Raw genomic sequence first — 14875 nt, 5'->3', positions numbered from 1 at the left:
TATCCTTTTCCCTGTTTCTATCCCTGAAATAGCAGGTATACTTCCCATATCCGCAGTTTGACACCTTATGACCAAAATCAGTGGCAGGGGTCCTGACCAGCTCAAAAGATTTTCTGTTGTGATCATGACATCACATCATTCATTTAGTCGATTGAGAAAAACTAGTCCTGCTTACCGAGTGGGTGTGGCAGGAAGACTCAGGACATCCACAGGACAGCCCAGTGGAAGCTGAGGTCCCACTATGGCCTCAGACGCCCGAGTCCCCGTCTTCCCAGAATCTAGTTCTGCGTCACTGGACCCCTTTTGAGCTAGACAGATGGACAACTACTCCCAAAAGGATTCTGAGGTTATGAAAGCCCTGAGCTCAGGGTAAGAAACAAAAAGGAAAAACAAAAAACACCACTCAGTTCCTTTCTGGCCAAGTCACTCTTCCATGAGAAAGAATTCTGAGAAACAAGTACTGCCACATGTTATGTGACATTTACCCCTGACCTTGACCTCTCTGTCCCTTTACCTCACAGAGACTCAAAGGAGAGAGAGAAAGACATGCAGGGGCTTCTTAGAGGAATTAGATATGATGTAGAAACAAATAAGAGGGTAGGAGGGCTAATAAAATGAAAGAGCAGGGGAAATATTTCTGCTACATTGCCTGGACTGCATGGATGCTAGTAGTTAGGTCCTGGGGATACACACACACACACACACACACACACACACAGCATTTATGGGGGGATATATACGTGGCCTTTATGAGCTCCGGTTTTCCCCAAGAAGCCAGACAATCTGGATAGCATTGTAATGAGGTACTTCGGGTTGAAAAGGGACAAGGAGAGACACATAGAAAACATGAGCCCCCAAAGACATGCTTTGAGAAGGGCGCTTGCATGGGAGCCATGAGGTCATAACCAGTCTCTTGCGACTAGCAGGTTGTTCAGATTGGCATGGGGGGAAGTAGAGCTGGAAGATCCATGACCCCTAGCCATTGAACCTCACACTAGCAGCAGCAGAAACCACCTAGAGGCACGTGTATTCACCACCATCAACGAGCAAGATCACTGCCCATGAGCTAACTCCGCTCTTCCAGACTTTTGTTTTTTGCTCTCTGAGTTTCTTTGGATCTTCCTTGTAGTCCGATTTTACAGGCAAGGAAATGCTGAGGAAGCAGAAAGGAAAAGATCAGAGACCCGCATCTCCCTAACGATAGTTCTGGAGCCCCAGCTCTCCTAGGGATGACCTTGAATTCTCAACTCTGACCTGACCTGATCTCACTGACCCTGGAAAGACAGGAGGAAAGGCAGGGCCTTTACGCAGTCCTCCAGCCCCTGTCTCTGTGCCAGAGACTTAATTAACACCATGAGTTACCAATCTGCCTATGGAAACGTGTGTGTGGCTTGATGAGCGCTGGCTCTAGCACATGTGTCTGGATTTCCTTTTCCCATCTTCCTGCTCCACATCAGAAACACAACCGTCTTTCCCGTACTTCCTGGTGAGACTCCGGATAAGGGAGAAGTACCCACTCAAGAGGGCCTGGGTACTAGTTCCGGGTCAGCTTCTGATGTAAAGTTGGACAAGCCCCTTAATCGCCCTCAGCCCAGTCGTAAAATGAGGGCTTTCCATTTCCTTCCAGGTCTATGATTCTAATTCATTATCTGAAAATGAATGAAGGGTATATTGTTTCCACACCATGAAGACCCAGAAGATGACAGTGTCCTATACCCTACCTATCTTCAGAAGCCTCTTTTTTCTACCTCCAGGTACTTGGATGGATCCTCTGGCCCTCCTGAGACTTAGCACCCAGGAGTTCAACAAGAGAAAGGAAGTGGTTCAGCAGCCTGTAAGATTACATCCCCCGATTCTTGTAGATGAGCTCAGTAGACAGTGGCTTCCAGGACTCCCTCTCAGTATATCACTCGCACTGTTATCTTTAAAGGCCTGGGCATGATCCCATGTACAAACGTTTAACAGCATTTAACAGGCTCCCCATGCGCAGCAGCAGGGATAACGCCCTCCATCCAGCTCTGTCCATGGGAGCTCCCTGGTTCAGCCAGGAGGAAGATGCCCTCCAAGGCAGGCTGCGTACCCCTGCTAACAGGACTGCTAAGGACTCCCATTCCTGGTCCTGAATATCACAGCCTGAATCCTGTTGCATAACTCACTAGTTGTGTGACCTCGGAAGAGATATTTAATTTTCTCTAGGCCACAACTTCATTTTCAGTCAAACAGAGGTAATAATAGTACCCATCTCACAGAGCTATTGGGTTGATTAAATATCAGTATGTGCCAAGTTCTTAGAACAGTGTAGCAAGCACTTCATTAGAGTTAGTTATTATTATTTAATTTGACTTAACTTAAAAGCTGTCATTTCTTGTTAGTCTCGGCAAATGCAGAGGATTCTTTATTAATGCTCGATCACAGCAGATGAGCTATCTTAGGGTCGAGGGAAAGGCTGCCTGCGTCTGACTCAAATTAAACTCATAATTAAACCTGCTACTTGTTTACTTGTTTTTTTTCCCACTAGAGGTAGGTGGGGATGGGGAATTTTCTGGTTGATTTTGAATACAAGACTTCTCTACCAAAGCTGTACTTGTCAAAAGTAGATTTAGAGTTGTTAGGAAACATACAGGGTCATCTAAAGAAAACAGGACTGGGGGCACCTGGGTGGCTCAGTCAGTTGAGTGTCTGACTCTTGACTTTGGCTCAGGTCATCATCCCAGAGTTGCGGGATCCACGCCACTCAGCGTGGAGTCTGCTTAGGAGTCTCTCCTCTCTCTCCTTCTGCCCTTGTTCTAGCTTGCACTCTCTCTCTCTCTCTCTCTCTCTCTCTCTCTCTCTCTCTCGCCCTCTCACTCTCTAAAATAAAAAAAGTAATAATAAAAACAAAAACAAAAAACCAGGACTGTTCCAGTACACCTACATGGCAGTCACACTACCTTCCAAGTACTGCTCACAAACCGATTTCTATTGAGGAAACAAGGTACGAAGAACTCCTATATGGATCCTGGCAGGACTTGCTGGTGTCTGGGGAAGATTACAAATTAGCTGGTTGCTGTTCACATCAGAGCCAAGCAGGGCACATTCAGTTTTTAATCTGGACCAATTTTCCGGATCAAAAACTAGTCTTTCCAAGGGATGTAAATGAGCCCAGGAGAAAATTTTACCCTGAAGTTTATGAAGTAGCTGTCATTTTAATCTGAGCAGCTGTCCAACCTGAAAGCCAGTGTCTGGATAAAATTATAAAGTAATGAAAAGCTCTTCTGGGCTGAACCTAGTCCAAACACCCCCTCTACCTCAAATTTGATGTATTTAATATGCCAAAAATATTTAAAAGATAGAGTTTCCACTATCAAAACCCTATCCATCCTTCAGATAAAACCAAAGAGGCCACAACGGCACATTCATGGCATGAGTATCAGAATGAGATCCTAGATGAACTAGGTAGAAAATATTTTTAGGAGACAAACTACAAAACATAAGAAAGGAAATATGGTAAACCATAGGAGCAGTTTTATACAGGAGACAGTTATGAAATGCTTTTTAAAAAATTCTGCTTAAATGGGTTGAAATCTATCCTTAAAAGAATATTACACACAGTGCTTAAGCTTAAGAACTATAGGTGTAACTATGCGTTATTCAAAAATTGTGACTAGATGGTTTTATGTGAATAAACCCACAGAATATAATTGATCATGATCACTTTAGATGGTGGTCACTTTAGAAGGAAAGTTAGAAAGAAGCCCCTTCATTGAAATCCTTGAAGATGTGTGTACGTGTGCATGTAAGAAGTAAAACAATATAGTATTGCCTTGGACTGCTGCTATTATCTCCAAAAAGAATTGAACAGAGGCTATAGAATAGCTCGTAATTTCAGTGCGTTGAAGATTAGGATAATGACTCTAAATTTCAAGGCAGGTAACAAAGCACAGGTAATAGTAGATACAGCTTGAAGAGTGAGTACGTCTCTTGGAGCTGAAAGGCAACAAGTCATGTTTGCAAATGGAAAGACCCTTGAGCAGTGAAAATATTTAAGAAGCCATATGGGAACCGCCAAGATTATTTTCTTTGCCCTCTGATAAATTTCCCCTGGTTGGTCTCTTTCTTATAGAAACGTTATTTGTAAAGACAAACTGCACTTTCTGCAGAGTTTTGCAGACGGCATTCAAGTAAACTTACATTGTTTTCCATTGTTCCTAAGAAGTAATTAATCCCATAAGACAACTTTGCTTACAAAGTAAATTAAAAAAAAAAAAAAACTCAAAACCAGGAAAACACAGATTTTCCAGAATTCTAAATAAGTCTTAGCAAAGAAGAATAAAAATCGTTATTTGGGAGATAATGTTTAGAACTTTATTGTTTAGGACGTTGTATTTTGAATAATCTCACAACACATACCAAGTCAAAGTAGACAGAAATAGATGAAGAACTTTTTACCCGCATAACTAGAGGAAATGCAAGTTACTGTTTCCAGTTCTCTACAATTCTTTGTAATATCGTACACCATACATCTGTGTTTAAATTGGCGAGCAAACAAAGAAGTTCAAAACATTGGGCACCCCTTTCTGAGAAAATGGCCCCAGAGAGGGAAGCATCCTTAAAAGCAGAGGCGACATCCCTACACACTGCAGGGTAAGGACCAGAGATGGGCATATAGGGAACTCCAGGCAAATCTTCAGACGCTTAACAGGAAATGGCCGGGCCCTGGGCAATATGAATTCACTAAAGATGTTTAGAGACACTGGAGGAGCTGTTTGACTTCTGCACAGTTGCAGTCCTCTGTAATTGAGACAGCATGATCGCTGTCCCTACTCTCAGCTCTCCGTGGTCAAATACAGAGCCCTCCATCTATACTGTGTCTGGAAAACAGATCATTCCTTTAACAAACAAACATCCCTGGAACCGCCTGAGCCGGGGAGAGGGCGAGGTTCGCACCTTTTCTCAGCTTTGGGCAGAGATGGACCCAGTTAAACCGCCGCCGGCCAGGGGAGAGAGGGGCGGTGCGTCGCCCGCTTTGCGTCCTGGCGGGGACCGAGACCCGGGCGCTCCGGGCGTGGTGTCCCCCGAGCGCACTGAGCGCGTTACCTGATTTTCGGAGAGCCGTTCTGAGCGACACTGCGCTGGGTCCGAGGCTGGCAGCCAGGAGCAAGAGCCGGAGCAAGACGCCTCGGATTAAATCCATTTCACCGCGGGCGCCTGCAAAGTTTCACCAAGTCCCGGACGCGCAGAGAAAGGGCGTCTCCTGGGGGACCTGGGGGGGAGGCGGCCCCCGTGGATCCCCTGCCCCGGGTGAGGTGGTGCAGGGCTGAGGGAGGTTGGACCAGGAACGACCGAGGAGTCCAAGGAGGCAGGACAGCAGCCGGGAGGTCGGCGTGCGGGAGTGAAGTCGGCTGCGAGCCGCAGGGCTTTTCCGGGGAGGGGGGCGGGGGCGGCGAAGGAAGCCGACGGGGAGGGACCTGCTAGCCGGGGGAGGGAGGGAGGCTCGACCCGCCGGGGGATGGAATTACAATCGAGTGGAAGTGAGAGGGGCAGGCCCTGAGACCATTTACTCTTGGCCCACCTCGGGGACAGGCAGCCCGCCCCTCTCCCTCTAGCGATCCCCCTGGCTCGGCCCTTCCCTGCTGGTGACCTAGATTGGGGCGCTAGGAGGGGCCGACTTCAACCACTAGAGTCTCGCAGGGCAGGAGTTGGGGGACTGTGAGCCCAAGACCCTCTGCTGTGGTTCAGACCCCGAAATCATGCGGCGCCTCCCCGGGCTGTACCCTACTCCTGTTGCTCCCCTCTAGGTCACTTCCACCCAGCTTGGGGACTTTCCCCAACACCTCCAAAGGTTGCTCGGGTCGGTCCAGCGCACTTGGGGGAAGGAGGACTGTCTGCGATTTGCAAGTGGGGGAGGATAAGAGAAGAGGGGGCGGGGCCGACCGAGTCTCGGGCGCTAAGAAGATAAATGGGATTTAAGGCGCGCAGATGGAGAGTGGAGGCCACGCCACTCCATTGGAAACGCGGGGTGGAGATTAGGGCCCAGCGCAGGGGATTGGGGTCCCCTCCCTGGGCAGAGGAAAGCAACTTGAGACCCTCCAGGGGAAGAGATGAAAGTCCAGGTTAAGCCTGGCGTCGGGGTGAGGGATCCTAGCTCAAGCCCCCTGGCGGACGGAGAAGACCCGAGCGGGACACCGCAGCCTCCCTCTGGGCTGGGGTTAGGGGCGGGCGCGAGGTCCGGGCCACTGACTCCACGGGATCTAGGTTCCCGGGTCGGCTCCCTTCTCTGGATTTGCTGCCCTAAGACTCAGTAAAATACGCCTTTTCCCGTGTTTCCTGGTGGCACTGCGAGAGGGGGGACCCCGGGACTCAAGTCAAGTTACACACACTGGCGTGCTGATCTTCAAGCCAGCGAGAAGAGAAAGCAGATACAATAAATAAACCAAGAAAACAGTCTTCGCCAGTCCCTGGGGAAAGATCAAAGGCCTTAGGAAGTGCCCCGCAGAGGGAGACAGTGGCTGCTGGCTGGGAGGACCTTGCACCTTCTCCACCCTGCGGTCCTGCGGAGGCTCCTGGGTGTCCTGGCCCTTCATTGTTAACCTAGGTTTCGGAGAGCCAGAGGGAAGGGCATTGATAGCTGATATCTGTCAGCTGATAGCTGAGAGCTGCTAGCTCTCCCCGCCCCCGAAGGTTTCTCCTCCTCTTTTTAGGAATGAATATCCCATGGCTAGAGGGTTTATAATGAGCCCAATCTTGTTTGTTTGCCAAGCTTGAGAATATGTTCCCTTGGCCTTCTCCCGCGCCCGACTGCCCGTAATAAATTCAAGTCCACTCTGACTTGAGTATTTGGAAGTCTTAGCTGTGACACCTGAGCTTGTCCTTTTATGCAGAGCTAGAGTAGAAAAGTCAAACAGACTGTGTTCTTCACTTCCAAGGTGATAACAATGCCGTGTTTGAAAGCCAGGCAATGTGACTGCCCCCAGGACTGCTAGGCTCAAAAGTAGCAGAATCATAGACCCTTGGGATTGCGGGGGGGGGGGGGGGGGGGGGCGCCCCAGAGGTTATTCAGGCTCTGCCCCCATTCCCTGCAGAAATCTGCTCTCAGCGTCTTTGGCAGGTCATTCCCCTGTGTTTAAACTCCACCTGTGACAGAGAGACCCTACCTCACCACCGCCCCTAAAGTTGTTGGATAGTTCTCTTTATGAGAAAGTGATTTTTTATATCAGAGCTAGGGTGATACCAGGAACAAAGCAAGTGTTACCAGGAAGAGAGCTTCCAGGTTGGTTCCACTCTTTCCCACTTAAAAATAATTCTCCCTGATCTAAAAATTGGAAGTAATACTAACCACTATATGGCTAACGTGTATATAATACCTACCGGGTAACACACCCTCTCTGAAGTGCTTTATAATCCCAATAACAACCACACCAGGTAAGTATTATTAGTATTACCCCTTTGACAGATAAGGAAACTAAGGCATGAAAAAGTTAAGTAACTTTCTCAAAATCATGCAGCTCCCAAGAAACAGAGCTTCAGCTGACTCTGGTCTAGTCCCAGAGTCCAGGAGTTTAAGGAGACCGAGGGGGAGCAGACAGAAAAGCAGACCAAGAATCACAAGCTCTTGGTGTGTAATCTCAGGCTCTGCCCACAGTGTACCTTGGTAAAATGAAGGGGCTGGATGAAGTCATTGCTATCTCCCAGGTTTTGCTTCCTCTTCATCATCTGATGAACAGCACCATCTAGTCCAAGACATTTTTTGCTCTGAATGTGCCTTTTAAAAGACATAAACAAACTGTCCGTTGTAAATTTTGCAAGCCCGAGTTTCACCCTTCTTGCATACCTTCGACCTCCATGGGATGATGGAGGTGCCCATATCACCTCCTCATCCCTGGCATGGGCTCCCTTCCGTCTCTTGCAGATGGCTACAGGTGATTGGGAAGCTGGCTTGGGGTCTTCAGAGTCCCCACTTGTTTCTTCCTTGTGAGATCACCTTCAATTATATTATTATATTTTACTTTCGAGTGCCCCCAAATGCTCTGGGTCCTCAGGCCTTTGGATTAGACCTTCTTGGGATCAGCTTGTTACAAATCTAGGGAACACCTTAGAGAGAAGTTATTTCCTTCCTTTGAGAGTCAAATCACATCCTCCAAGGTTCCCTCTCCTTCCAGTTGGACAACCAGTTTGTGGCATTTATAAATCTGACAAAAGATAAATAGACACTTGCCTTTCACTTCCTTCCTGCCTTCTGGGAGGAGAGGAACTAGAGAGGGCAAAGAGGCTTTGAATGTTTCATTTTTAAAAATCTGTTCAAATTCACCAGAGGTTTAAACTCAATTAATAAGGTCAACAGCAGAAGAGTGACCTGCCTGCTTTGCTCAATATCGTGGGAGAAGAGTCTGACCTTTGCTCCACGGAATGGATTCAGAGGGTGTTCAGATGAAACAAAGACAAACTTACCAATGACAGAATGTTGAGGAAGTCCTAACACAGGATTCAGGAAAAGCAGCCAATAATTAACGTTAGGTCTAATTCATTTTTTTTGAAGAGGTTCTATGTACACATAAAATTTGAAATATGCAGAGTGTATGGTGAAAAATAAGTTTCCTTTCACCCAGCCTCTCCCAGAAGCAACCACTGTTATCAGTTTCTCGTGCATCCTTCCAGACATACTCTATGAACATACAAGCACGCACATATACTTGACACAAACAGGAGCAATTCGTACATGCTTTTTAACCTGAAAATCCACCCAAATCAGCAGATAGAGATCTGTCTCCCTCTTACTGACTGCTGAATATTCTGTTGTGTGACGTACAATTTATTTGTGCTCTCCTTATTGTTTCCCATGGCGCTATTATGGACAATACTGCAGTGAATGACCTTGAATAACAGTTTGCACATGTTATAATAGACTGTAGGGCACACTTCTAGACTAGCCATTGCTCAGCAGAAGGGTAAATGCCTTTTCATTTTGACGATTTGGCAAAATTGCCTCCCTAGGAGAGCATACAAATTTACACCCCCACAAGTGATATGTAAGCCTATTTCCACAAACTCTCATCAACACAGTATCTTATCAAACTAGAACTGTATATTACTTACATATATGTTACATGTTTTAATCATCACTCAACATATAAAGAAAAGTAAAGCATACCAATGAATCATAGCCAAGTGAGTACACTTATATAACTACCACCCAGATCGAGAGCAAGAAAACTGCCCGCACGTCCAGTAATCCTTCCTCACACTTCCTCTCCAGATGTGTATGTTCTTCAGGAAGGATGAGAAGAGTTCAGACCTCCCATTTAAATACACAAACGAAAATTAAAGTTACACAAATAAAATACACAAATGAAAATAAATCAGTGAAAAATGTAAGCATCCCTCATCCCCAATATGAAATAAGCATTAATCGAGATTTGATCCCACTACATGCAAGGCTCTGTACAGAGAAGAGGAAGACTATAGGAAGGAAAATACAACAATGCCTTCTGCACTCGAAAAGACAGTTGAGAGAAGAGAGTTGCATAGTCAACTTCTCCACCAAGCAGAACAAAAAGGACACTAGATAAGAGTGCCAACAACATGCTGTTGGTGTGACAAGGGAGGAAAACCCTGTATTACAAACGATAACCTATGTAGCAATATACTGTAAAAGATAGCCTTCGACCTCATGAATGTATTTCCTTTTTCTTAAGTTTATTTATTTATTTTGAGAGAGACAGAGACAGCATGAGCAGGGGAGGAACAGAGACAGGGAGAGGGAGAATCCCAAGTAGGCTCCTTACTGTCAGCGCAGAGCCCCAGAACCCAACACAAGGATTGAATGTCATGAGATCATGACCTGAGCCATAATCAGGAGTCAGAAGCTTAACCGATTTAGCCACCCAGGCACCCCATGAGTTTTTTTCTTTTTAAATTTATTTATTTATTTTGAGAGAGAGCGAGAGAATGGGGAGGGGCAGAGAGAGAGGATCCCAAGCAGGCTCTGTGTTGTCAGCATAAAAGCCCAGCGGGGCTTGAACCCACGAACCGTGAGATCATGACCTGAGCTGAAATCAAGAATCGGTCGCTTAATGGACTGAGTCACCCAGGTGCCCCGACCTCATGAATGTTTAAATCATGCTAATATACTTAGTAGGGTTCACCAGGGACAGGACTGGAGTTACAAGGGTAAATTACCTGGTATTCCCAAATCTGTCCTTCCTTCTGCATACATTTCTGAAAGCATAAATTAAAAATGACTGGGGAGGGGCGTCTGGGTGGCTCAGTCAGTTGAGCGGCCGACTTCGGCTCAGGTCATGATCTCGCAGTCCGTGAGTTCAAGCCCCGCGTCGGGCTCTGTGCTGACAGCTCAGAGCCTGGAGCCTGTTTCAGATTCTGTGTCTCCCTCTCTCTGGCCCTCCCCTGTTCATGCTCTGTCTCTCTCTGTCTCAAAAATGAATAAACGTTAAAAAATAAATAAATAAATAAATAAATAAATAAATAAATAAATAAATAAATAAAATAAAAATGACTGGGGAATTATAATTAAGTTAGGCAACCTGATTCTCCAGCCTTTATTCTAAGGTAAACTTTTCAATGAAGTATAAAAATGCATAAGTCCCAACTACATGTATAATTCAGTGAGTCATTATAAAGTGAATAAACCCATGGGATAAGCCCCCAGATAATGAAATATAACAATTCCAGACCCTAAAAGCCTTTATATTTCTCCTACTAATTATAAGCTACCCCATAACGAAATAGGAAACCATTTTCTAATTTCTAACATTAGTTTTGCCTGTTTTTGAACTTTATACAAATGGAATCCAGTAATTTCCAGTGACATAGTCATTTATGTCCAGCCCCTTTTACTCAATGTTATGTTTGAGATTTTCATCCAAGTTGTGTGGTTATTTCTTTTCATTGGTATATGGTATTCCATTATATATACACATTACAATTTGTTTACATGCTACTGCTGATGAACATTTAGGTTGTTTTCTAGTTTGGAATTACACTAAAAAATGTTTCTGTAATTATTCTCATTCATGTCTTTGGTAAACTTCAGTATGCATTTCTGTTGTGTATACCTGTAAGTATAATTACTGGGTTATGTGGTAAGCATATGTTTAGGTTTGGAGGATATTGTCAAGTAGTTTTCCAAAGTGGCTATACCAATTTACACTTTTACTGGCAGTACGTGAGACTTCCAGTCATTCTACAATCTCACCAACACTTGGTATTGTTTGTCTTTTTCTTTTTAGTCATTTTGGTGACTGTGTAGTAATGTCACATTGCAGTTTTAATCTGTGCTTTCTTGCAAACTATTAACTCAAGTACTGTTTCACTTGTGTATTAGCTATTAGAATCCTAGTTTGTGAAGTGCCTGTTCATGTATTTTGCCCATTTTTCTATTGGATTGTCAACCTATTTCTTATTGATTTGTAGAAGTTCTGTATATAGTCTGGATGCAAGTCATAGGACTTTTTTGTTGGTGGTGGATGTTTATGTTGAAAATATTTTCCCCATTCTGTCTTGTCTTTTAACTCTCTTAATGATGACTTTTAATAAACAAAAGTCCTAGTTTTAATGTACAATTCATAAATGTTTTTTATTAATATCTAGCATTTTTAATGTCCTATTTAAGAAATATTTATTTACCTCAAGATCATGAAGATATTAGTTCAAGTTTTCATCTAAAAATGTTATTTCTTACCTTCCACATTTAGATCTGCAGTTGATTTTTGTGTATGATGTAGGATAGTCCTCAAGTCTGTTTGACTGGTTGCTCCCTCTTGATTTAGATGAGGACAGGTGCATCTTCATGGGGAGATGTGGCTTCTAGAGTGTGGCTTTGGAAGGGTATCTTTTCCTCTGTAAGCATCAACCAAGTTGATATTCAAGGCTAACACTGTGACTACACTTCTCACAAGGTATATCCAAGTGGATAGCTACCTTATATTATGTCTTTTGGAGCATAAACAAAGCCCACTTGCTCCAAAATATCTCACCTACAGGTCTCTCAGTTTCCTTGAAATTTCTATCATTTTAAATGTTTCCATGAGTTCAAAGTATTACTTGTTTACGGCCCATATCCATTATATCCCACAGAGCATTACAGAAAGATGGAAGAGAGATATTTTAAGAAGTTTTATCCAGGTGGTTCTCTTAACATGGCCACATTCTTCCTGAAAAGGAGAAAGGACTCATTCATTAATACTCTGCCTGTTAACAAAGAGGTAAGGACTAATTTATTAGCTAATTTAGCTGTCACCTACAGTATCAGCTCCAGGGTCTATAGAAGGTAAAGTGTATGAATTTGAAAGTGACTTGAGAAGGGGAAATTTGTGGTGGGCGAGGTTCAGAATGTGGGATATGGCTTGTTTGCAATAGCACAACTCTGTAAGTAACAAACAAATCCATCACTAGGGGAGAGCAGGTAAAACACATTATGGATTACAATGGAGCAGTAATCAGCTATCTAAGAAGTAACAGATTTAGAGCTTCATGTACCAAAATGGACAAAGTGGACAAAGCAAGATGTTGAACAGAGTGCAGGTGTTCACAGAGTGTGGGAAGGGGATTAGGGGATCTGAGATGAATGTGGGGCAAATGAGCAATGTTATTTTTTTATTGGTTGTGTTTTTAAATTATAAGGCTATTTTAATCTGGGCTAGGAAAAAAATGTATGAATGCATTTTATTTTATTTTATTTATTTATTTATTTTAAATGTTTTTTTTATTTATTTTTGAGACAGAGAGAGAGCATGAGCACAGGAGGGGCAGAAGGAGATGGAGACACAGAATCCGAAGCAGGCTCCAGGCTCTGAGCTGTCAGCACAGAGCCCAACGCGGGGCTCGAACCCACTGACTGTGAGATCATGACCTGAGCTGAAGTCGGATGCTTAACTGACTGAGCCATCCAGGCGCCCCAGTATGAATGCATTTTGAAAGAAGACAGGTCAGTCTGGGTGCTGTAACAGTAGGAATCATGGGGACTGAGAAACCGAGAGAAGAAACACAGGTCTCACTCAACTTGAGAGAGGGAGAGAATGAAGAGTTTGAGACAGGCATTCCCAAAGGGGAGGAGGTCATGAAGGGCAATCATACATCATGTGATTCCGTCTGGTGCTGCCAGATCTCACGTGCAAGGAAAAAACCAAAGAGCTACTGTCTTCCTGAAATGCAGGGAGACCCTGTAGCACGTTGAAGATTGGGGCTCCACACACAACACGACAAAACACAGGAGCGCTCCACAGTGGCGGCAGGTAACTGCTCACCACACTAAAAGACATCTGTTTTGAGAACCTGCATCCCATTTCAAAATGCAGGGCTTGTTTGGGAACGACACGATGTCCGGAAAATCTCATCGGACTGGAGGTCAGGAGGCCTGCACTCCTGCTCTGGCCCTGTCACTAACTGTCAATGGGACTTTGGTGATTCAATCGACCTCTTTAGACCTTACTTTTCTCCTCTATCAACCAAGAGTGCTGGATAAGATGACATCTCAGCTTGTCCTAGGGCTCACAGTATCATCTTCCATGGAAGAGCCTCTTTACTTTTTTCAAGATAGACAGATGTCACTACTTAAAAACAAGGAGTCTTGTAAAAGGTTTGTTCTCAGAAAAACTTTGAAATTGGAAAGCAATAGTCTTTTGCCAAAAAAAGAAAAGAGAAAAAAAGAACACAAAACAAAACATTTAATACACATTCACACACACACAGAGAAGGCAGGACAAAGGCAATTCCTTGCCTCTGAGAAGGCTGTAGGAAGCAGACTCAAAGTTTCCAAGCAGCCCACATCCAGTCCATCCAGACAGAGGAAATGGGGAGGTGTGAGTAAGGAGGGGCAGGGAAGACCAGGGCTGGGAGGTGGGCGTAGGAAGCAGAGGAATGCTGGCTCCGTTTCTGGGTTAGTTAGTGACAGTGCAAATAAATGCAGATTTTCTGACGCCAAGAGAAAACCTGTGGAAAAAAGAAAAAGGCCAATCTCTTCACCTTTATTATACTTTTATTTGTGCGTTTCTTAAGAGACGAAGTGAGGAGGAGGGGACTAGAAGATTTAAAGGTATGATCTGATCTGTGTCCCCAAGCACAAGGGGTTAAGGAAGTGAAAAATAGCTGGGTGAGGGTGACACTTGGTTTGTACCCAGCCCCAGGGGAGGAGGGGGGCTAACAGAAAAAGGTTTAAGCAAGAGAATAAGTTGTGTGGCTTGCCAGGATGGCAGTGCTGTGGGAGGAAGGAGGATTGGGACAGCTTCAAAGGCTGATTCAAAAAGTAGGAGGGGATGGCTGAGATTCATGTTTTTAAGTTAATTGACAATATGAAGAAAGACCAACAGTGCAGGATGAGGGAGAAGTTAGCCTGGGTTTCCTCCCCTGTGTAATGGGATGTAACACCCACCGCGAAGGCTGTGCCCATCAGATGGGATGACCCAGCACACTGCATACCATGCACTTGGAACTCTGAATGTGGGCTTTATTTCATTTTATCACTCGCATCTATCACAGAGACAAGCTAAGTGCTCTCCAGAGTTAAATTCCAGAAGCGCTAGTAGATTATTGCCAGCATGACAAAGGAGACTCAAGGCCGAAGATGAAGCTTTGATCCAGACACATTCAACATGAACTGGAAATAGTGGAAAATCAAGGTTTGTGTTTTGGGACAATGAAAGACATGCCCCAAAAGATTATGACATCCTAGATAGGGATTCTCCCAAGAAGTAATAATAGCTGAGCCATCAACATGAATGAAGCCACATAAATAAAATAAGTGTAGGAGAAACCTACAACTGGTAGGATGCCAGTTGGTTCTGGATGCTCCTGGGACCATCGAGCTTATTCAGTTTCCTTCAGCTTTAGTGCCTCTTAATTGATCCAGTATGCATGCCTTTCATGTTCCCTATTTCCTTTGTTG

The 14875-nt window shown here is 44.6% G+C and overlaps 1 protein-coding gene across 2 annotated transcripts in view; it reads right to left on the bottom strand.

Annotated features, from left to right (window-relative positions):
• The window catches only part of EGFLAM (EGF like, fibronectin type III and laminin G domains), a 178575-nt gene extending 172744 nt beyond the window's left edge, over positions 1-5831 (bottom strand). Inside the window, exon 1 of one of the 2 annotated variants that reach the window (XM_019464217.2) lies at positions 5077-5831. In XM_019464217.2, coding sequence (XP_019319762.2) covers positions 5077-5173 — 97 coding nt within the window. In that variant the 5' untranslated portion in view covers positions 5174-5831. The remainder of the gene's footprint in view (positions 1-5076) is intronic. The other variant, XM_019464218.2, reaches the window with a different exon arrangement.
• Between the last annotated feature and the right edge of the window lie 9044 nt (positions 5832-14875).

This window comes from Panthera pardus, unplaced genomic scaffold (assembly GCF_024362965.1).
Source record: "Panthera pardus isolate Hobbes unplaced genomic scaffold, ASM2436296v1 HiC_scaffold_2, whole genome shotgun sequence".
Lineage (NCBI taxonomy): Eukaryota > Metazoa > Chordata > Mammalia > Carnivora > Felidae > Panthera > Panthera pardus.
Note: the sequence above shows the minus strand (reverse complement) of the source record. Positions and strands in the feature narration are given on the sequence as shown.